This window comes from Sebastes fasciatus, chromosome 21 (assembly GCF_043250625.1).
Source record: "Sebastes fasciatus isolate fSebFas1 chromosome 21, fSebFas1.pri, whole genome shotgun sequence".
NCBI lineage: Eukaryota > Metazoa > Chordata > Actinopteri > Perciformes > Sebastidae > Sebastes > Sebastes fasciatus.
The window spans coordinates 7,395,831-7,417,157 of record NC_133815.1 but is presented as its reverse complement, the minus strand read 5'-3'; the positions used below and the strand labels follow the sequence as shown (position 1 = coordinate 7,417,157).

The following is a 21,327-nucleotide window of genomic DNA, read 5'->3' as shown; positions in this document are numbered from 1 at the left end:
TTTTAGATTCAGACTTTATTCATTTTACACTTAACGAATACAGTGCTCGTATCCAAAAATCAAAAGCCTTTAGGGAAAATAAACTATTTTACATCTCTGTAAACAAGAGGACAAAACTTGAAGTGATTAAAATAAGTTGCTTTGGATTCTGGCTTGTGAGCCCCCATGGCTGCATAGATCCTCCCTCATCTTACAGACACTACAGAACTGTATGTGTACGCTGCTGCTGCTCACCCTGTCCTCCATCGAACTGAAAATGGCTGGGCTGTCAAAAAAGATGGTGGCATTTCTTGGCATAACTAATGCTAAAAAAAAAAAAAAGGGTAATACGACAGCCGTTTATAAAACATCAACTGAATCCAATGCATCGCCAGGATGCACTTAAAGAAATGTTTCTAGGTGACTTGCTGTAAACTAACATCCATACAGGTGACATCACAAGTTAGAAAACCTTCATTATGAGGTCTTGCAGTGAGGCTGTGTTCATGTCAGGAACGGTGATAAAGTAACTCAGAAGTTATTAGAGTTGTTCCGATACCAGTATCAGAAATGTGTCCGATACTGCCCAAAATTCGGTATCTGGTATCGGCAAGTACACCAGTCGTCAAATCAATTCTTCTTCGCTGCTCCCAAACAGTAGCCTTCACTGTGCTGTCGCTCCTGGTACTGGCAACTACTGTTTTAGAGCAGCGAAGAAGAACTGATTGCAGGTAGTAACGGTAGTCAGCCATTTGGCAGTATTTCAGTGGAAAATCCAACAAGCTGTTAAATTATAAGTTTTTTTTATCATGCTGGTATCAGATCAGTACTCGGTATCGGGAAGGAAAAAATGGTATCGGAACATCTAAGAAGTACAGCCGCATTTTGCTGCCACCATGACGACAAATATATGCTCAGTTTCTCATAACAAAATTCTCATTTCATCAAGATCCTGTTTCAATATTACTACATACCAAATCTGTGTTTCAACAAGAAACTAAAACACTTAATCACACAAATCTATTCCTTTAATCAGGAAACATTTCTCATTTGATGTTATAACAAGACACTTCCATAATGCTAAAAGAAAAAAAAAAAACATACTATCAATGCCTATCTAGATCAATCATGCAACATAATGCATCTAGACATCTGGCCAGATGTTTTAAAACGATAATTTGGTATGTACTAAGTAATAATGAAAAAATGTCTTAAAGGAACAGTAACAATTAGGGGGCTGTATTGGCAGAAATGGAATTTAATAAGTATGTTTTCTTTAGAGTATAATCACCTGATAAGAGACGTGTTTCCGTTAGCTTAGAATGAGCCCTTTATATCTACATAGGGAGTCCGCCATGTTTCTACAGTCGCCCAGAACGGACAAACCAAACACTTAACTTTTCCTGCTTGGGCCGGAGTCTTCCCACGTACACAAACACAAACTAAACACCCTATTCTTACAACTTTAGACAACTATAAACGGCCATTACTACGCTTGGCACACAGGAGAATCATGGATTTAGAAGAACCAATAGATACCGCCAGATCCTACACACTGTTCCTTTAACATTTTTATTAAAACGAGAAACTGAGCAAACTTTTTTGTCATGGTGGCAACAATACTCAGACACAACACGGCAGTATTTTCATTTTTATGGATTTAAAGCCAATTATACACTAAGAGGAGCTGACATCTCGTCTTCAGCAGAGGAAACCGTATATTTTTATCATCAGGGACAGTTTTCATCATGTGCAGTAGTGTTTTCATGTCCTGTACAGTTAATAGTGTCAAATATTATCGCTAACAGAAAATAGACGTCAGTCCCAGTTCTAAATATACTCTAATAAATCCAACATGGTGACATGGATACAGCTCAAGATTCAATGTTAGTTTTAATAACGAGTGACAGAATTATACTGGAAGACATTATCTGCCTTCACATCCTTCAACAAAAAAAAAAAAAAAAAATCTTCAACCATATTTAGTTGAATTTGTTATTAAGGTTTTTAATTTATACATATACCAGGCTGTTAGTCATTACAGTCTGAAAATACATGCTGTGTTATATGTTACATCTCCAACATTTAATATGTTTCCTGCCAGTCGGCTCAGAAAGTGCCGACCAGGAGAAACACAGGTCGCTCCAACCTCTAAGGCTGCACGTAAAGCTTTAAAGTTTGTCAGCTGGAGTTTTGATCCAGAGACAAAGGGCTGCAGTGTATGCACGTAGATTGATTATGTATATGTTAATGTTATTAACGGCCTAGTTTTTTAACCGCCAGCCTCACGTTTAAGGGTTTCAACTTGGTGGCGTGCGTGATTAACGGATTAGTGGCACTAGCTGCAATTGAAACAGTGCAAATAGGAGGAGTGTTTCGGTTATGCTGTTTTGGGCAGCATGTTTCAGGGGGCGTTAACGGGGGGCTGCAGCAGTCGGAGGCGTGCTCGGGGACAGTATGCGTGGACCAACCAGAGGTGTCGATGCTCACTGGGCTTCCCACTCCTCATCTGAGACCTCGTCGGAGGGGATGCTGCGAGTGTTGCTGGCCCGGATGCTGCTGATGTTGGTGAAAGAGAGGAGGTTTGCGATACCCATCAGACTCACACCGGTGCCGTCCAGGTTCACCTGGGCCAGGTGCATGTGTTTCAAGAACTTTATACCTGAGGAAGACATATCAAAATACACAGATATTGTTCACCCATGTAAGAAGAGATTACAGTTGTGTGTTGTGAACAAGTCAAGGGCCAGCAGTTTTTAGAGTTTGACCTTACCGTGGTCTGTGATGCGTGTGCGGCTGAGATTAAGCTTCACAAGCTGATTGCAGCGGATCAGACCTCGCTTCACTACGGTGTCTCCCACCTGCGTGCTGGCCAACCCCAACACCTAGAAAACACACATTAACGTCAGCAAAGTATCATGTTAGAGACAGTTTTTTGTCTGGGTAAATGGTCACAACAATATTGCTAGCTTGTGGTTACCTTTGTAGGCCGTAGAAAATTATAGGACTACAATTCCCATGATGCTCCAGCCAATTAATAGAGCCAGGTGTGGGCAATTTGTGGCTGAAGACGCCGACTAGAGACAATCTAAGTTTGCTTATTTGAGTTTTGCCTCTTTGATTTGGTTTTGATTATTGTAAAGGCCTATTTTGTTTTTGTTGAATGTGTTTCCGAACAACCTTGATTTATTTTCGATAAACCGCACGAGCATCAAGTCATCCTGACGAACCAAACAAGTCGCCACAACGGTGAGTAACCCGAGCCAAATAACTTGAAAGATAGCGTGTTGGAAATGTCTACATCTACAAAGCGTCTAAAGTGGCTTTTAGAAAGTAATAATAGGGACGCCGCAACAATCATGCATATAAAATTTGATTATTTCTGATATCTTAACTTGTTACTGAAATCTTTTATCAACAATACAGGCCGAGGTTTGAATGGAGACTAAATACTAATTAACCTGTCTGCAAAAGTCCTTAAACATCCCAATTAGCTCCAAAGCAGCTGTTCTGTGAACAGCCCTGACCCCTAAACTCCATAAACGCTGGAAAAAAATCTTCCTTTCAACAATCAAATCCTCTTTATAAATAACAAAATATTATATTGCATGACAGATCATGACTATAAGAGTTTTCACACAACTTTAAACGCCTGGCGACCCCCTTTCTGAGCCCAACATTTAAGCCTGGTTTATCACATTTTCACTATAGTATTTTTGAAAAATGGTAAAGCACCACTTTTAACCCTAAATCAATGAGCGCTGTACTGTCGCAGGATTCGATCTGCAAAGCTAGGACCACATTAAACCAGTGTTAAATGTGATGCAAATTGACCGATATTTATTAAAACAAAGGGTTAAAATTACAGGGCAGCACGTATTGTTTCTCTACCATTACTTAAACTAAGCTCGTGTTAGGCGGTTAACAGAAACGTCAGCAGTAAGCTCACCTGGAGGTGCGGCAGACAGACGATGAGCTCGGCCACTCCTCGGCTGGTGACGGCTGTCCGGTCCAAACAGAGCTCCTGCAGCTCCTGCAGGCCGCGCAGCGAGGGAAGCCCCGTATCCGTCACCTGTGTGTTGCTTAGCGACAGCTTCTTCAACCTACACAAAATACACACACACACACACACACACATACACAATACTCCTGTCAATATCCATGTTGTAATCCTACCGAAACAATGACCTGCATGTAATGTAAAGGAAAGTTATAAAGTGTGGGGATGACGGACCTGCTCATGGTGGAGAGCTGGATGACACCCTGGTCTGTGACTTGTGTGTAGTCGGTCAGGTCCAGCTCTAAGAGCAGAGACAGTCTGGAGAGGAATGACAACCCGCCGTCTGTCACGGAGTGGCGTCCAGGGAGGGTCAGCTGAGTCAGCTTTAGACCTGGAAGGAAAGTAGAAACCTCTCTAAGGACGCTTTCACAAACCAACATTTAGTCCGTTTTAGTCCGTTAATCGTACTCTCTCTTAAACGTTATTTCGATTTTTCATACCGTCTGTCTGCTCATTTTTTACATACCTGAGATGATCTGCAGGGCGTGATTACCATCCGCTACGGCGATTCCCGCCAAACTGAGGGAGGACAGGGCAGGGTGGGTGGCGAGGTGCCCCAGAGAGCTTTCTGACACCCCCGTCCCGTCCAGGTTGAGAGTCTGCAGGCTGGACAGCTCCGCCAAAGCCGACACATCCCTGACCTAGCAGAGCAAAACAATAAAATTATGAATGGTTAAAAACAGACGTGATGGCGTGATTCACACGTCAGATGTGCCCCGTAGAACTGAAGTCACCTGAGTCTGCTTGATGCTGAGGAGCCGCAGTTGTGGAACACAGGTGGGCAGGACTGCCAGCGTGGCTTCAGTCACAGCCGTCTGGTTCAGGCTGAGCTGGGAGAGACAGGACGGAGCTGACTGGAGATATAATACCATCCCAGTATCCGTCACTTTGGTGTGGTCCAGGGACAGGGAACACAGGCTCTTTAACCCTTGTAGACAAAGAAAAAAGAGAAATTGTCAAGGCATTCAGCACTAAATACAAGTACTTAGCAGCTTATGTTGGGATGTGGCGTTCTTGCACGTAATTGCCTATGAAGCAGTGTTACATAATCTATTATATCCCCTCTGGTAACCCTCTGGAAGTCTAACCTGTGATGTGCTGCAGACAGGAGTCGGTCAGTTTGCTACAGGAGGCCAGGTTAAGGTACTGGAGTTTGACCAGGCTGGACAGGATCGACAGCCCAGAATCTGGACAAAATAAAATAGCAGACATTGACCAAATATACTGCAGAAGTTGACACAGCAAAACTGATATCTGAAAAAACTAAAAACTCCATCCTGAGATGAACTTGTATACCCGTGATGAGAGGTGAATTGACCAGACTCAGATGCTTCAGTGCTGTGAAGGCCCTCAGCTGCCGCAGCAGCTCATTGGTGGAGTAAGGGTAGCAGTTCAGGACAAACTTCTGCAGCGGGCAGCCGAAGAAGAGCTCCAGGGTGCGTGGACGTAGGAGCCTCTCGCGGGACATGTGGTTGAGCAGAAGCTCCGCTAGCTCTGGGGTGAGGCACGCCAGACTGCTGCTGTACTGCATGCTGGGAGCTGAGAGAGAGAGAGAGTAGAGGCACAGGGCCAAGAATGACGACAGCGATTAAACAAAGCAATTACACGCATTTTCCTAGAGAGTCACTGAGTGCTCCTAGTGGATATTCTACATGGTAGGCTCACCAGTCATGAGGTGGACAGTTGCGCGGGTTGCCAAGGCACATAGGGACGGCACACTGGGCGCCCTGTAGGGTTTCTTAGGGGGTGATGGTTGTCCCTGGGAGGCTCGCGGGTCTTCTTGCTGTGCAGCTCTGTGAAGTCGCTCCACTGCAGCCAGACCTGCAGCTCCGGGCGCCTCCCGACCTCCCGCGTCCTCAGGCTCTGCTGGGTCCTCTTCTGGAGCATCTCTAAAACACACAAACACAACCGTCTTTTACACCCGTACATACTGGATTTTAATCAACATGTAAAATACTTCATGGTCGAATTATGTGAAAACAGACATCTCAATATGGTCTGTATAACGACTGTTCTTTCTCTACCTGTCTAATAATGACTCTAAGCGTCTAACAGGGCATCGCTTGAACATCTATATTCGGCCAATCTACCTTGTTTAAATGGTTATACTAGGGATGTCAACGTTAATGCGATAATAACGCAAAATCTTTAACGCATTAATGCAACTTGCAATTTTTAGGGTGTAGCGGGCTGAGTTTTAAAGGTAGAGTGAAGATACTGGCATCATATTAAACTAAAAAACCTAAGGAATCCACTGGTAGCAACCATGTCATATTAGCTTGTCACGGAGGAGGTTAAATAACGCTCTAAACTTATGCTAAATTTTGGTTCAGAAAAATTGGCTTAGCCATTTTTAACAGGGTCCCTTGACCTCTGACCTCAAGATATGTGCATGAAAATGGGTTCTATGAGTACCCACGGGTCCACGAGAGGAAAAAAGGTTGGAGACCCCTGCACTATACAATGATACAAGACAAAGAAAAGCAGCACATTTGAGAAGCTAGAACGAGCAAATGTTTTACCTTTTTGCTTGAAAAATGACTCAATTATATCAAAATAGTTGCAGATTAATTTTCTGTCGATCAATTAAATGATGAATAGATTTTCGCTCCAATTAAAACACAATAGAGCTTAACAATAAACTGTAGTGAAGATGTGTCATAGCCCGGTACAGAGGCACCTTCAGAATGATTCATTATAACCAGCTGCAACAACACTTTTAAATCAATTGTAGTCCAGAGGGAAATATTGAAACTGTAAAAGAACATATAAAGTTGCATCAATATACAGTTCTAACATCATGTTACATTGGAGCCGTTCTGTCTAGACACCCACCTGAGTCGATTGCCCTGCTCTGGCCAGTGGTGCCTGGGTTCAAATTCTCCACGGATCCTGTTCTCCGGAAAGAAAGGCAGCCGCGGCATTCCTGTGAACATGGCACAAGTAACGATGGTGATATTAGAACATCCTTATGGATTACAAAGATGAAACTCAAAACCAGCTTGTACACAGTATACGTCACAGGTCTATTAATATAATAGAGTATTTGTCTGGTCCTACTGTCTTTACAATGAAAAAACATGTTTATATCCCACACCTCTAATCAACATCAGCATCTTTTCTTCTGGATCTCTGATTCTCCTCTTACTAGCTTCAACTGAGCTCACTTCACTCTCTGGTCTGACACACATTCAGAATACTACATCACAACCACATGCTCAGACAGACTGATATGATTGGCTGATCGTCTGTAAGCAGTTAGGGAACTCGGTTCTCTCCGGTGGGGCTCAGCAGCTCTGACCCTGTGTCCTATATGTTTGACAGAAAGGGGCGTTCACCTACATATTTCCTAATCCTAATCTTTCTAACATATGACACATATTACTAGGGCAGTCGGGCAAATGTTCTCCACACTGGGGAACTTATGCAACATACAGTATGAAACTGAATGAAGAGTTACTGAGCTGAAAGCAAGAGACAAGGGAGGTCATGGGAGGACAGAAAGCTCTATGAATAAATGGAGACATGTGGAGGCGGGAAGAAGGGAGGAGAGAGGCGGGGGAGGCAGACAAAATGTAAGTCAAAGGAGGGATGACGTGTTCGAAAAAAAACCCAGACACCGGGAGGAGTACCGTTGAGCATGTCAAGTGGTTCTTCCTCCTCTCCTTGCTCCTCATCGACCTCTATGCCAACAGCGTCCTCAGCATTACCAGGAACCAGCTTCTGGCCTCGGCCTGTTGGACAGCACCAGGAATGTCAGATATCTAATGACTCAACCGCTCATGTTTAAATAATGTTCTGGTTTGTTGAAATAATAGAGCTGCAAAGTGGCCTGCATATTTACCCCAGAAGTGAGACGGCCCAGACAGTGAGGGACCAACTCCAGGTATCCCTGCGTAATTCACCGCCTCCTCCCACAGCTGGTTGGGTAGCGGAGGAGGCAGAACCATGTCCTGCCCTCTCGGCCCCTCCAGGACAGGGACAGGGACATGTGGCTGAGGAGACACATCGCAAGGAGACGGCTCATCCTGTCCCGCTAACGGCGGCGGAGCTGCAGGACTCGGTGGATCCTGAGGCGTCTCCGGAGGAGTGGTCTGGATACACAGCGCAGCATTGGGCGTCAGGCCGAGAGAGTGCAGCGAACAAGCGAGCTCTGCCTCCCCGAAGCGTTTCCGTGGAAACCCCTGGAGAAGGGAAAAGGAGGGTAGGGAGGGGTGGCGTCCGGTGATGTGCTCCACTACGCTGCGCAGAGGAGCATCAGCTGGGAAGCGTTTGCGCATGGACTCGCCGGATGGGAGACGAATCTGCAGCGAAAAACATGAAGTTTTAAAAAAACTGAAGTTCTGTAATTTAACACACACACACATAAATTAAAAAATCATAGCCTCACCATGAGGACGCAGTTGTTATCCACATTAGTCTGAATCTGTCCTCCAAGCTTCTGCTCTGGAACACTAGGAGGAGACGTCTCTGTGGCGGCGCTGGTCTGGTTCTTCTCCTGCAAGCTCCTCCGATCCTCAGCTATCCGCTTCAACACCAACTCGCGCTCCTGGTAGACAGAACAAACACAAGACAAGATGTCAACTCAGAGACTACAAATCGGACACTTAAAGTAGTCCTAAAGAAGTCTTTCTTTTCAGCACTGCTGACCTGTTTCTTTTGTCTTCTCTCTGTTTTGGCCTCCTGAGCAACGCGTAGCCTCTGCTGCTCCTCAAAGTCACTCTTGTCCTGTTTGATGCGGGACTCGACTGGTAGCGGGTCAGGGGAGAGGGTGCCTGACTCTGATGGTCTCAGCACCAATCCAGGGGACGCTGTAAAAACAAAAAAACAGTCAATTTTGGACCTTAAACTATTAATTTCTTTAAGTCTTATTGAAAACTTCAATGACAGGATTACAAAGAACTATTTACATGATACAACAATGTTGAATTAAACTTATTTATGACTCTCTATCCTTAAAAGCAAACCCGGTCTTTAGCAGACTACTTGGTGTACCTCTGCTGTCAGAAGGAGATGTGTGGGTCTCTGAAGTGCCTGCTGCTTCTTTCGGTAGGTTGAAAGCAGCAAATGGCGTTGCAGCCGGCTGTGACGACTGCTTGACCAACCGGTGCCGTGGATACTGACCCTGCAAGAGCCTGTCGACATATGAGAGAGGGATATAGATGCAATTGTATTAGCATTTAATGAATGCTATTGCTAACTTATTTAAGATTTAAGCAGAGCTGGGACAACTCACCACTCGGCCGCGTCTGACACAGAGAAATGCCCCGCCTGTACAGCTGCCTGGATCTGTTCCTCTGAGAACCCCATCTCACTGAGGATGAGGAACAGCTCCCCAATAGTCTGCAAAAACAAGCAAATCAATACTCATCAAAAAGACATGTAAACAAGGGTTGACCTCTGTGTTTTCCCTCATCAGTGATGCACAAACAATGGGGGTACATTTTTTTATTGACACCTTTATTGATCAAGATTGTTTTTTAAGATGCATTAAAACACATTTTTAGACTTGTTTTTACTTTGCTTATGGTCTCTATTCTAGTATTATTATTGCTTTGTTTGACCTGCCATGTGCTGTTTGTGGGAATGCAAATACCACTATCCAATGAATTAATCTATTAAGTATCCAGTTATTTCTATTATTAATAACCAAGGATAATTCTGCACCTTACATTACAACATACAATATTATCTATTAAATATCCAGTACTAATGTATAGTGCATTACAGGGTACTATAATTGTACTTTGTATGTTCAGTACATATTCAAATTAAAGATTATGGCCCTATTCTCCACTTTTATTTTATTGTATTTGCTTCTTTTATTACCTAGCTTTTGTTTTATTACACTGTATTTTGATTCTGCTGTGGGACTAATAAAGTATAATTTGCTAGTTGCATTAACAGCTGTTTATACACTAGTGCATTTTAAATTTGCTATTGTTCAATTTGTTACTATTGTTTCATAAAAAATAGCTCTGCGTTGATTAATCTTTGCAAGTAAAATGGGTTATTATCAAAGACATATTAAATTTATGAATAGAAATAGAATATAAAGACTGTATATGGGATTTAAATAACAAACAATAAATATGTTTAGTTGTAGCTAGTCGTTGTTAAAACATTGGATCACATGCATATAAGTTAAGGATAAATGCAACAATTAAATATTCACACCAGCACCTATTTAAATCCCTCATACAGTCTTTATATTCTAGTTCTATTAATAATTTTAATATATCTTTGATTATAACCCATTTTATAAATTGAATAACAATAGCAAATTTAAAATGCACTAGTGTATAGAAAGCTGTTAAATAAAATAAAAATAAAAAAATAAAATAGAATAAAATTAAATTAAGTTAAATAAAACAAAATAAATAGAAAGTAGGGGTAGAAAAATAAATATGTTTAGTTGTAGCTAGTCATCGTTAAAACATTGGATCACATGCATATGAGTTAAGGTTAAATGCAACAATTAAATATTCTCACCAGCACCTATTTAAATCCCTTATACAGTCTTTATATTCTATTTCTATTAATAATTTTAATATGTCTTTGATAATAACCCATTTTACAAATTGAATAACAATAGCAAATTTAAAATGCATGTATAGACATAGACATGTGTATAGACAGCTGTTAAATAAAATAAAAATAGTAAAATAAAATAGAATAAAGTAGAATAAAATAAAATAAAATTAAATAAAGTTAAGTTGAGTTAAATTAAATTAAGTTAAATATAACAAAATAAACAGAAAGTAGGGGTAGAAAAATAAATATGTTTAGTTGTAGCTAGTCATCGTTAAAACATTGTATAGCATGCATATGAGTTAAGGTTAAATGCAACAATTAAATATTCTCACCAGCGCCTATTTAAATCCCTTATATAGTCTTTATATTCTATTTCTATTAATAATTTTAATATGTCTTTGATAATAACCCATTTTACAAATTGAATAATAGCAAATTTAAAATGCATGTATAGACATAGACATGTGTATAGACAGCTGTTAAATAAAATAAAATAATAACATAAAATAGAATAAAGTAGAATAAAATTAAATAAAATTAAATAAAGTTAAATTGAGTTAAATAAAACAAAATAAATAGAAGGTAGGGGTAGAAAAATAAATATGTTTAGTTGTAGCTAGTCATCGTTAAAACATTGGATCACATGCATATGAGTTAAGGTTAAATGCAACAATTAAATATTCTCACCAGCACCTATTTAAATCCCTTATAAAGTCTTTATATTCTATTTCTATTAATAATTTTAATATGTCTTTGATAATAACCCATTTTACAAATTGAATAACAATAGCAAATTTAAAATGCATGTATAGACAGCTGTTAAATAAAATAAAATAATAACATAAAATAGAATAAAGTAGAATAAAATAAAATAAAATAAAGTTAAGTTGAGTTAAATAAAATAAAATAAAGTTAAATAAAACAAAATAAACAGAAAGTAGGGGTAGAAAAATAAATATGTTTAGTTGTAGCTAGTCATCGTTAAAACATTGTAAAGCATGCATATGAGTTAAGGTTAAATGCAACAATTAAATATTACCTTTATTTAATCTGACTGGAGTTGACCTCAGTTTAGCATTTAAACTCTCCAATTGTAGGTTAATGTAAAGTTGTTAGCTGTTAGTTCGCTTCTGGCAGGGTTAACACATTATATCACAGTAAGTGAGAGGTTGTAAACTAACTAACAGCTGAGCAGCTAGTCCATGATGTTGTTATGTTGTTATGTCTCTGGTTCAGTGAGCTGATGTCAACAAACGACGTTAGCATGGCGGCTAACAGCTAGCAGCTAGCTAAAGCAGAGGAGAACGATGGTGAAGCTAAAGCAGCTAGCATGCTAACAGTTGCAGTGTCATGTGAAACGCAGATGTCTAACTTGCATCTTACCGGTGGAGCAGCAGAACTCATGCTGTCGTTTCAACCTTTAGTGGATATTAAATCAAACTGAAGCTGATGTTAGTCAGCAGCTTAGTTGACTTCCTGGTTGTGTCTGCAGCAGCTCCTGCTAATGCTAATGCTAACACTGAACAGAAGCCCTTTGACTCTGCAGAGTGACAGAATATCAACAAGAGAGCAGCCTATCAACACTGAGGAGAGAAACACGAGGTTTCCTCTGCTGGAGAACAAATCAGGTTCACCTCTCACTGACTGACAGACACAAACCTCCAACCACCGCCCTGACTGTCATATCATCATCTATGACTAAACAGATCCATGCAATCTGTGGATGTGTTGCTTTTATTGAGGTACAGAATGAGATAGATCAGACAGACTAGACTGATTATTGCAAAATTATACCACATATAAATAAATGAAGAAATAAGTAATAAATATTATTATTTTATCATTAAATAAATGAAGAAGTAAGTAATAAGTAATACATTTTATTATTATTTTTGTATTATTATTATTATTATTATTATTATTATTATCATATATGAATTTATGTATTGCAAATTTATACCACATATAAATAAATGAAGTAATAAGTAATACATATTATTATTATTATTATTATTATTATTAGTAGTAGTAGTAGTAGTAGTAGTATTAGTATTAGTATTAGTATTATTAGTATTAGTATTATATAAGAGTCTATGTATTTAACAGGTGAAACCCCTGGCTTCAGTAGCAGCAAACCACAAGTAGGGGTCACTCTACCCCTACTTTCTGTTTATTTTATTTTATTTTATTTTATTTTATTTTATTTTTATTTTTATTTTTATTTTTATTTTTATTTTATTTTATTTTATTTTATTTTATTTTATTTTATTTTATTTTATTTTATTTTTGTTTTATTTTATTTTATTTTATTTTATTTTATTTTATTTTATTTTATTTTATTTTATTCTATTCCATTTCTATTTCATTTCTTTATTTTATTTTATTATTTTAACCTTTTATTGACAAAAAGCAAAGTGAACATAGAGCAAAATACAAAAACAGATAATGCCAGGGGATCAGAGCAATGACAGAAAACATAAATCCATTCATAAAAATGTTATACAGGGTACATAGATTTATGGTTTTTATAGCCTTTCTATTTTTAGAATATAAGATTGAAGCCACTTGTTGTTTGAGTTTATTTTCAAAAATTAAAAAGGAAGGTTTATGATCGGAAAATTTTATATTTTGTGAATGTGAGAATTTGCAAGTAATAAGATCAAATAAATAATATAATATTGATTTGCTTTGGTAGAGGGGTAAGAAAAGAAGCCCGTAAAATACATTTTCATAGGAGAGGAAAAATTCTGAATCAGTATAATGGGAAATAAAAGTGCAAATGTGTTGCCAAAATATTGATGTGACCTTTGCATCATGCATGCTGCATATAAATAGCAAATCAACGGTATATAAAACTATAAAACAAAAATACTATATGAGCAACTGAAGAAAGATACAAATCGTTTACTCAAGTAAAATTAATGTGTCATTATTATCATTATATCTGGCTTTAAAAAGATAGTTAAAATGGTCAAAAAAAGAAATAGGAATGTGGGAATCTAGAATACTTTAAATTACTTTTGATTAAGCCTTCTTCAATACCACTACATCAAAGGCATTACTACCATTAGTGCAGAAATAGTATGTGATACTATTTGTGATAACGAATGTCATTAAGTGAGATAAGGCTTTCATAAACCTGCTACTTAACAATGTACGATAGGAAGCAACTAGATAAACCATATAATTGACAAACAGACCAGTATTATTCTGAAATGAATCAATATTTTCTATTCGGTATAACAAAATAGGCTACTGTAAATACTTTTTATTCCCTTCTTTATTTAAATATTCAATTACAGTTAGATAGATAGATAGATGGATAGATAGATAGTCACATGAATCCAACTACCTTTAAAAAATTAGGCTGCAAAATTAAGAAGTTCACAGTTTTGATTGACCAAATTGTTCATATATTTCCACCCAAAACAGTGAAATATTTGCTGCGCTATGCTGTTTAGGAATGTTACTTATGTTTTGTACAGTTTGATAAACTAATTGTAGGCCCAAGCCAAGAATATGATAAATAACCCCATTTCTCCCACTCTCTATGTGCACTGTGATAAAAGTTGGAATACTACTTGTTATTAAGTGTTTATATATGTGTGTGTTAATTTTGATATAAGTTGAGGTGGGGACAAAAAGCAAGACACAAAGGCAGAGCGGATAAGGTAAAACGAAAATAATAGCAGTTTATTTGGTCTTTATCATGACTTTTTATTGTGCTTTCTGTATTGTAATGTATTATATGTAATGTATTGTTGTTGTTTTTTCTTTTCTCTTATCTGGACCGTGAGTCTGCAATAAAGTTTGAATTGAATTGAATTTGTTCAAATACAAAGCAACAGGTAGGCAGTCAGCAAAGGCAAGTGTCCAAAGAGGAAGCAGGAAGGCAGATATAAAACAAAAACAGGCATCGATCATTAGCAGACATTAGGCAGATAGAGTGAACAAAGGCTGGACCACTATGGCTATGAAGTTCAATAACTGATCTGACATCTGGCAAAGAGTGTGAGCTAATGGACTGGTGCATATACAGGTGACTAATTAGGGTTACTGAGGGGCAGGTGATAGTCAGGTGACTACAGAGCAGCAGGAAGGATATATGCAGGAGACATGTCTAACACAGTTTCATGACAACTGGTTGAACTCCATCTTCTAAAGTTTGTGTGAAACCATAAAAAGCCTCATAAGTGCATCTTTTTTTTTTTTTTGGTTCAAAGTCTTTTTATTGGTATTCTGTACAAAATCCAATAAATCACAGAAATAATTGTATAAACAAATGATATATGTTTATAATGACTATTTAATGTGTTCCTGTTGATGTTGACTGTACGGAGCATCATAACGTTAAAACGTTTCCCCTCAGGCCTTCATCAGAAATATTAATCATCATTCACGCAGGCGCAACAACTTATGTCTGGAGGAAGATGACGTAAATTTACCGGAAATTAAAGAGTAAAACCGGAAGTTAATTAATATTGACTTCAGAATAAAAGCGTTTATAAGAAGCCAATCACCATATCACGCTGTGATGTGATCTTTTGATATCCTGTATTTATTATTATCTTATCATTAAACATAATATTGTGTTTTTGTTGTGATAAAATCACCCATTAACCTAAACTCGTCACAAATTATTTTAATTTGAATTCTCTACCGGAAGTGAAAGGGGTTTTAATGATGTCGGTTTGACGCCGGTTGAGGGGAGTCATTCAGGCAGAGGAGAGAGAGTTAGATGCTGAGTACCACCACCAGGAACCGGTGAGTAAATATAAGCCACAGCGTGTGTGTGTGTAAATTAAAGCCTCATGAGCCGGATTTCGCTTTGTAAAAACTCGGTTTTTGTTTTAAACTATCGTTATTTTAAAGGTCATGAACTGGTCATGACTGTTGAGGTATTTGAATGTGAAGATACGTTGGCGCTGACATCCACTAACTGCCACACATGCTCCAGAGTGTCCGTTAGTGCAGTTGCTGCCAGTCGATCTAACTGCTACTAACTGTCACACATGCACATGAGAGTGTTGGGTAGTAACCGTTAGTGTCCGTTAGTTGCCGTTGCTGCCGGTTGATCTAACTGCTACTAACTGCCACACATGCACATGAGAGTGTTGGGTAGTAACCGTTAGTGTCCGTTAGTTGCCGTTGCTGCCGGTTGATCTAACTGCTACTAACTGCCACACAAGCACATGAGAGTGTCCGTTAATGTCTGTTAGTGCCGTTACTGCCGGTTGATGACTTCGCTTTGTTCCTCAGCTTGTTAACCAGGTAAAAGATGGGAGAAAGTTCTGGAAATGTGCTCTAACTTATGGTTTATGTCGTGGTTTAAAGCCTCCTCCTCCTCACAGACTGGTTGGGTAGTAAACGATAATGTTAAGAGGAGAGTTCCTCATCCTAGCAAGCTAGCGGTCACTCCTCCTCCTGACCTCAGGTTTCTACAGTGTAAACATGTGATGGTCATTTTGAAGAGTTGGCCAACGTTAGCTAGTCTTGTGTCTTTATTAACTGAACAAGGCTTTCAACAAGGCAGTCAGTTTCTCATTAATTCATCATTCAATCAGTTAATTCGAAAGAAATGTCATTGGCAAGTTAATTTAAGAGGAATATGATGATATTAGGCTCCTGTACATAGCCTGCAAAGTGTATGGATAATGACAACTGCAACTACTTTCACTAATCTGTTTTCTTTATTTTGGTGGAGAGATGATGACAAAAGATGCATTGCACGTCCCCAGAAGTCTTCAGATTGCTTGTTTTATTCAACCAACCGTCAAAACCCAAATAGTTTCAATATACAATGATATAAATCAGAGAAAAATCTTACATTTGAGAAGCAGGAATGCCAATTATCTAATTAATTTTGTCAATTAAATGAAATCTATCTCAATATAACCCATGGGTTCTCAACAGGAAACCCCAGGTTTAAACCCATTGACCTCCATTTGAAATGGTTACAAAAGATCCATTGCACGTCCCCAGAAGTCAAAGGGACATCTTCAGATTGCTTGTTTTATTCAACCAACTGTCAAAACCCAAATATTTTCAATATACAATGATATAAATCAGTATATAATAGCAACTTCTCATATTTGAGAAGCAGGAATGACAATTATATAATTAATTGTCAATTAAATGAAATCTATCTCAATATAAGCCATGGATTCTCAACAGGAAACCCCAGGTTTCACCCCATTGACCTCGATTTGGGGTTTTTGTTCTGTTCTATTGTACCATATAGATTTGACTATGAAAGTAGAGCACACTAATGAGGGAGCACAAATATAGCATTATGCTACAAAAATGTGACAAATGGAGATAAGAACCAAAGAAGTTGCTATTAAAGTTCTTTACTAACCATCACAAAGTTGAACTAAGCAGTTATTTATAATGATATAAAACAGAAATACAGGCAGCTCCTCATTTATGAAACTGCTTTTTCACAGCAGACATTTTGACTTGTCAGACACGGGTGAAACTAATAACATTAATTGCAGCAACTGAGCCGTGGTTTGTGTTATTAGTTCCACCTGTGCTTTTCCTGCTGTGACGAGTCAAAACGTCTGCTTTGAAAAAGGTTTACAGTATGAATCTGAGAAATAAGAGTGCTCTGATGCGAGCGAGGCTATCAAGATTCATGTGAGCGGGATTATTGAGGCAGCCATACGACATGTACAGTACAGGATGGACAGAGTTTTGACAGGGAAGAAAAGGAAAACTGGTAATGGTCGCTCATAAAGGATAAATGTCAGTCAAATCGATCACGATACTTGGGTGCCGGTTCGATATGTATTTCGATTTTTAAGTATTGCGATGCGATATTACGATTTATTGTGATTTTTAAAAAAAAACTTTTTTTAACACTAAACCATGGGAAAAAGTTGAATCATACACTTCTAGGGGCTTTTACTTTAGAAAATATCTAAATTAATACAGTAAAAATGTTTGAGTTTCAGCATTTATGTAGTCAGAGATGTCCTGAAGTCAAATATATCAGTCATTGTCAAGCATTATTTATAAAAACAGTTCCAGCAACCCAAAAAACAAAGAATAAAGACAAGGTCAGCTCCGTTCTCTTTATACATCCATGGTCAGCTCCATCGGGGCTGTTTGACTGCATTTAACATAAATGTCTGTATACTATGGGTGCTCTACAGTTGTAGCGTCAGCCGATTTGACCACAGAGATGAGAATGACGGCCTGCTTGCCACAAGTTACTACAATACGATAACATTTCCTGTCAATGACAGAGTTAGTTTTGAGAGACGGATACAGAACGGATATGACGTCATGTTACTCAGACTACAAGAATAAAAGCGATAACTTCCTTCTACCTCTGCATAGACTGAAGCAAATATATTGACTCTGGCATTAAAAAAATCCCGATACATACTGTAGGTGAATCGTTTTTTTTCCCCACCCCTATTTGGTACTATAATGAATTATATAGTGAATGAAATCCCTGTGACTTTGTGTGCCATGGACCCCTTTGAAACCCTCTCCAGGATCCCTCTAGGTCCCTGCACCTCAGTTTGGGAACCTTGGTCCCTGAATTGTTTCTGTCACGTGGCTATTAGATGTCAGCACATGCCCTCTGGCAGGATGGAGGAAGGATGTGTCTCTTCTGCTGACTCACTAGTATCATCTCCATGTGCGCTGCAGGTTATTTGAGGAGATATTTTACTTTGATGTAAAGCCGAGATACAGGATAAAGTGATTATCTTTTCTTAGAGATGATTAAATCTAAGTAAATCAAACCACAGTGATGTTGTTGTTTTACAAAACCTGAGCGCTTCAAGGACTCGTAGAATAGCAGAATCTGAAATGTTTGTCTCGGTGAATCTGACCTTGTTCGATCTGCACTCTCAAATTCTAGAGCGGTTCGGCTTCCTTTTTGTCGTGTAATCCTGGGCGGTGCTTGAACACATCAGATAGATCCATCTTATCTGCGTGATCACAGTCTCCGCTTTTATTTGTTTTCCTTCGCCTCGGTGGAATATGTCAAACAGACTTATTGTGAACTGATTTGTGACAACAATGGTGTGTTTTGCTGGTGGGGGGAAAACAATGTGAAAGCACAAACAGTTGAGCAGCAGAGTGTCTCCACATTCTTGCTGTGAATTGCTTGGTCATGCAGAAGACAAGGAAGGAAAGAGGTTGATAATAAGCTCTTTTTTTTTTTTTTTATCATGGCCTCTCGGCTCTTCATGTTTATTTTACCGTCCCCTCTGCAGATAAACAGGCCCAGAGTTTGGTTAAACACATCAGGCCCAAACATCTGTCTTAACCGAAACTAAACACTATTATTTTAGGTCTGTTTACTATTAGAAATTGTGGATAATAATTCAGTTTGCTTGCTTGGCTGTTGCTCTGCTCGAGCCTACTGTAAGTTGCATTTAATGTGGCTTTGGCAGTACACCTTGGAAGGAGTTTGGGCTACTGTTCTCTCACATTTAACCCCATTAAGATGTCTGGAGTTTGTAGCCTCTTTGGAGCATTTAATCATACACTCAGCTGCAGAAGACACAGTGAGGCATCCTTGGCACTCTCCCCATCTCCCCCTTCACTATTTTCATCCTTTCCCATGTGGGTATCAGTTAAAATTCTCATGCCTTTTCTCACTCTTTACCCGTAGTGTTTTCATGGTTGTGTAATCATATTAGGTTGTTTCCCAGGAAATGGATAAAGGGCTGATTTGTGTTTGACCGTAGTATGAGTTTTAAGACCTTTGTTTTGGGTCTGGGAGCCTGGCTGGGAGATCTTTTATTCCCGTCCCAGTCTGAGTCTCGTGAGAGTAAATACAGTTATTACAAGTGCACCGGGTCAAAGCTCCACAATTACCGTGTTTCTGTGAGAATGTGGCTTTATGTTTTGTGCAGCTGGTGCAACCTGAGCAGCCCTGGACGAAGTTATTGCAAGAAAGTACCACACCCTAACACTTCTGGACCTGGACAGGACCAGTAGTAATAGTGGTTACTGTAAAAACGTCCAGTGGAGGGTAAAAACATTAACTCTTGTGTAAGGCATATACAGTAGACCTTGGCCAACTATTTAGTATTCCCTTTTTATTTTATTTTATCCGCCCGAGTTTCTCTTCGATTGACGTATAATTCCTTTGGGTGATATACCACAGAGTTGAAATCCCTATGCAGTCATTATTTATCGGAGTTTACTGGAATAGAAGCATTGCAACAAGTCACAGTACAGTCTCAGTGCCAATTCAGTGTTTTTATTACGGTCTAACTGTTATGGGATTTTTCAAGGCTGATACCGCAATTGATATTAGTGACTTAAAAGCTGCACAAATCAATATCTTTGTATTATGAATGGATCAAATTACTTTGTGTAATGTGATGGGGGTGGCTCGATAAACCCACAGACAATCACCTGACTCTGTTCCCCGCAGCTCTACAGTGTTTTAGCATCTTTCAGCTCATTGCTTTTGTTTTATGGCCTACAGCTTTACTGTTTTGGTTCAGCCTCACCACTCTCATCAGTGTCACTTGCAGCAGGCAGCTGTTTTCTGCAAAAAGCTCTCATAATCTCTCTGTATACTACCTCCCAAGTACAAAACAACCAACAAAATTAGCTACTGGTGATAATAGAGGAACATTTAGCAGCTAAAGAGCCAGATATTTCCCCCAGGAGCTAAAAGAAGAGAGAATATATTGGATGTACTTTCACCAGATGGCCAGAAACACAACTGCAAATGAGGGCTAATGTTGCTCTGTGAGCAACCACCAAGTTCACCATAAAAGCTTTTTAAGGTAATGTGTCATGCTCACAGCTTGCTGCGCTGGCCCTAAGTGGTCAAAAAATGAGTTAATGCAGGTTTTAATAAAGTCTAGTAAAGATGCATTAACTTTGTTGTACACAAACACTCATTGTAAGTAAACATTTTACCATGGATCCCTGAAGTGTAGTTATAAAGACAAGGAGATGTGCAGGATATTTAGAAGTTGAACAACTTTACTATAATTTTAAAAAGTATTATAAACATTTTTTTTTTATAAAATCTCAGTTTCAACTAGGGCTGCAACAAACAATTATTTTCATTATTGATTAATCTAGTGATTATATTCTCAGTTAATCGATTAGTTGTTTGGTCAATAAAATGGTGAAAGATGTCGATCAGTGTTTCCCAAAGATGACTACCTTAAATGTCTTGTTTTGTCCACGACTCTGTTAAGATATTCAGTTTACTGTCACAGAGGAGTAAAGAAACCAGAAAATATTCACACTTAAGAAGCTGGAATCAGAGAATTTGTACTTAATTTTCCTTCAAAAATTTCTCAAACTGATTAATCGATTATTGAAATAGTTGGCGATTAATTTAATAGTTGACAACTAATTGATTAATTGTTGCAGCCTTAGTTTCAACAATTAACGAAATTTTTTAAATAAGTGTCAAAAATGCCAACGATTTTCACATCTCCAGAATAAACTGATATGTGTACATCTCTGAGAAGTCAGCTGATGTTGAGTCCAGATTTACTTTTTACACTATTTTCCTTAGTTTACTGTAGACATGAAAATTATGATTTAACATCTCGCCAGGCTTCACTTGTTAGAGGAGGTGACGCTAAAGTAAAGTAGAATCTTTTACATCCAAGCCTCGAGCAAAATGGGAAGTAAGACTGAACAAATGTGACGCTTGAACTTGGCCTTCCGTTGCGTTATGCATGATGTTACGTGAGCTTTTCATTGACTTGCTTGTGTAGCTCTTTGAATTATTGTCTCCCTCTTGAGTATGA

The 21,327-nt window shown here is 38.7% G+C and overlaps 2 protein-coding genes across 3 annotated transcripts in view; one reads left to right on the top strand and one right to left on the bottom strand.

The window, feature by feature from the left end:
* LOC141759525 (uncharacterized) lies at nucleotides 1-12,177 on the bottom strand. Of its 2 annotated transcripts, XR_012592133.1 has the most exons (18): nucleotides 11,957-12,177; nucleotides 9,276-9,382; nucleotides 9,035-9,174; nucleotides 8,690-8,850; nucleotides 8,430-8,588; nucleotides 7,884-8,343; nucleotides 7,672-7,773; nucleotides 6,875-6,965; nucleotides 5,705-5,928; nucleotides 5,336-5,578; nucleotides 5,128-5,226; nucleotides 4,774-4,967; nucleotides 4,506-4,680; nucleotides 4,214-4,370; nucleotides 3,929-4,082; nucleotides 2,753-2,864; nucleotides 1,616-2,641; nucleotides 1-1,189 (listed from the first exon to the last, which is right to left on the bottom strand). XR_012592133.1 is itself a non-coding variant. In XM_074621664.1 (17 exons), the coding sequence occupies exons 1-17, from the start codon at nucleotides 11,975-11,977 to the stop codon at nucleotides 2,466-2,468; spliced, it is 2,775 nt and encodes a 924-aa protein (XP_074477765.1). In that variant the 5' UTR covers nucleotides 11,978-12,177; the 3' UTR covers nucleotides 1-2,465. The 2 variants fall into 2 exon arrangements, 1 of the variants encoding a protein (XP_074477765.1); XM_074621664.1 differs by having other exon boundaries at nucleotides 1-2,641.
* Nucleotides 12,178-15,258: 3,081 nt separating this feature from the next.
* slc4a2b (solute carrier family 4 member 2b) overlaps nucleotides 15,259-21,327 on the top strand; it is a 47,147-nt gene continuing 41,078 nt past the window's right edge. Inside the window, exon 1 of the mRNA XM_074622741.1 lies at nucleotides 15,259-15,337. The gene's annotated coding sequence lies outside the window, so the exon portion shown is untranslated. The remainder of the gene's footprint in view (nucleotides 15,338-21,327) is intronic.

What these genes read in the sequence shown, in the direction of transcription:
- LOC141759525 (XM_074621664.1), bottom strand. Translation starts at nt 11,977, where the DNA reads ATGAGTTCTGCTGCTCCACCG. An exon ending in TGGGCCGTCTCACTTCTGGG is followed by an intron (nt 7,774 to 7,883) that starts GTAAATATGCAG and finishes GCTGTCCAACAG; the next exon opens with GCCGAGGCCAGAAGCTGGTT. An exon ending in AACTGTCCACCTCATGACTG is followed by an intron (nt 5,579 to 5,704) that starts GTGAGCCTACCA and finishes TCTCTCTCTCAG; the next exon opens with CTCCCAGCATGCAGTACAGC.